The sequence below is a fragment of the Rattus norvegicus genome, chromosome 19 (genome assembly GCF_021556685.1).
Source record: "Rattus norvegicus strain SHRSP/BbbUtx chromosome 19, alternate assembly SHRSP_T2T, whole genome shotgun sequence".
Lineage (NCBI taxonomy): Eukaryota > Metazoa > Chordata > Mammalia > Rodentia > Muridae > Rattus > Rattus norvegicus.
The window spans coordinates 69667501-69669876 of record NC_141552.1 but is presented as its reverse complement, the minus strand read 5'-3'; the positions used below and the strand labels follow the sequence as shown (position 1 = coordinate 69669876).

At 48.8% G+C, this 2376-nt stretch overlaps 1 protein-coding gene across 2 annotated transcripts in view; it reads right to left on the bottom strand.

Moving 5' to 3' along the window:
- Positions 1–385: 385 nt before the first annotated feature.
- Positions 386–2376, bottom strand: part of Slc35f3 (solute carrier family 35, member F3) — a 270090-nt gene continuing 268099 nt past the window's right edge. For both annotated transcript variants that reach the window (NM_001431967.1, NM_001431968.1), the window contains 2 exon segments: positions 386–1568; positions 1637–2376. The exon segment at positions 1637–2376 is cut by the window's right edge and continues 54 nt beyond it. In NM_001431967.1, coding sequence (NP_001418896.1) covers positions 2195–2376 — 182 coding nt within the window. In that variant the 3' untranslated portion in view covers positions 386–1568; positions 1637–2194.

The following is a 2376-nucleotide window of genomic DNA, read 5'->3' as shown; positions in this document are numbered from 1 at the left end:
GTGACTCCTACGCCATCTTTAGGGACCCTGCCGTCTGAAGCTCTGCACAAGACACTTGGGTCTCACAGCTCTCGGCCACAGCTGCCTAGACACAGCTTCACTGACCCTCCTGCCTCGGCCCCACACAGTGCTATGGTTACAGGGGTGCACGCGTGCACGTGTGTGTGTTATCCACGCTCAGGTGTTTACATGGGTGCACATGCTTGTGCAGCAGGTATCTTAACCACTGAGTCACCTCCTACTGCACCATCCCCCCAGCCCTGCAGACTCACAGTTTCTATGTCTGTCACCGTAGCAACAACTACCTTCCCTCTGGCAGCTGGGCAGGCTGCACAAGGACCCTTAGTGGGAGGTGACCAGGAGGCATGGAAAGCACACGCAATGCTTTTTGTTCGTTTTTGTTTGTTTCAAATATTTTATTAATCTGTTTGGCCAAACAAGTAATGGAAACTGAGAATAGTAATTGGCTAAAAAGTTCAGGTCGTGAGTACCCCTTCCCCGCAGGAAACGAAAAACTCCATGGTTCCAGAATGCACCTTTTAGGATTATGATACCATTTCAAAATCAGGTTCCCATTTATGTGTAACAATGTAAACTTCAAAAATAGTAAACTCTAAGCCCAGTCCCTCTGTGCAGATCTATCACAGATAGAAGCCTCTGGCAGACCCACCTAAGTTGTGTAAGTAAACAGCCCGGCGCTTAAAAGTTTCTTAAAAAGGCTTACAGACTCAGTAAATAAAGTTTCAGTCTTGGTCTGGAAGTGAAAGCCACCAGCCGTCCCTCCCACACAGTGCACCTGCTGTGCATGCCGCACACTGCCACCCTCCCTCCACGCTGGCCGCCGGCTTTGTCACTTTTGAACACACATATACACATATAGTTTGTTTGTTTGTTTTTTTTTAAAGATCTCTACATCTAAATTATAAGACGGCGCCAGTGACATATAATGTCACCTCGCTTCACATAGGACAGAGATGCTGTAGAAGGCACTGAGTTCTCCTCGTGGTCTTCTGAGACCAGACCAGCTAGGTCAGAGTTCTGTTTTCTATCATGTGACCCAGCACAGGCCTGTCCTCCATTTATTAACCTTTCCTGCTTCACCTCTCTCTTCCCTTCCCATCCACCCATCTGTCCACCAACCATCTATCTACCTATATGTTTATCCGTCCATTCACACAATCATCCACCCACCCATCCATCCATCCACAATCCAACCACCTACCCATCCATCTATCCATAAACCATCCATCCACCCATCCATCATTCACCCATCCATCCACCCATCCATTCATTCACCTACCCACCCATCCACCCATCCATCCACCCATCCATCCACCCATCCATCCACCCACTCATCCATCCACCCACCCACTCATCCATCCATCCATCCACAATCCAACCACCTACCCATCCATCTATCCATACACCTTCCATCTACCCATCCATCCATCATCCATCCATCCACCTACCCATCCGTCTATTCACACATCATCCATCCATCTATCCATCCACCCATCCATTTATTCACCCATCCATCCATCCATCCATCCATCCATCCATCCATCCATCCATCCACTCATCCATCCATCCATCCACCCACCCACTCATCCATCCATTCATCCACCCACCCATCCACCCATCCACCCATCCACCCATCCACCCATCCACCCATCCACCCATCCACCCATCCACCCATCCACCCATCCACCATCCACCCATCCACCCATCCACCCATCCACCCAGAGTAACTGACAATTCTCTTTTGGTTCATTGAGATTCCTTAAAATTAAGTATACAGTTCTGGTATAAAACAAAATATGACCTACTATAGCTGAAAAATAATCACAGTGCACAATGTCATTTTCAATTGCTAAGAGGCAGAGCCTTTGCCCTGGCTTGTCCAGCTTGCCTGTCCTCTGAAGAGACCGACACAAGGCTCATTTTACCCCACTTTACATTCATTGAAGAAGCTCTGAGAGGTTCATTTCTCATCTGTTTTGAATCGGTACCCTTAGTGGAAGGTCTGACGTGAAAAAGTGCAAGCAAATTGGACATGCCAATAAATACCGTAGAACTTACCGCGGTTACCAAAACTGTACATGTATGTACACCTCACCCAACTGAGGTTCCTCCCTCAGGAATAGACCTCAGAAACATTACCATGGGGGCATCCCAGAGTTCTAGAGGAGTTTTCTCAGCGAGCAAAGGATGGGCGGGCTCTTCTGCTCCTGCTCTGGGGACCTGTGCCCAAGTCCCCGCTGCTCTCCGCTGTCTCCTCCTTCTTCCTCACTTTGAGGCGGGTGAGCAACTTGATCAACCAGACATCCCACTCTTCTGGAAGGAGCAGGAGGAGGAAGCCCAGGCCGATAATGATGA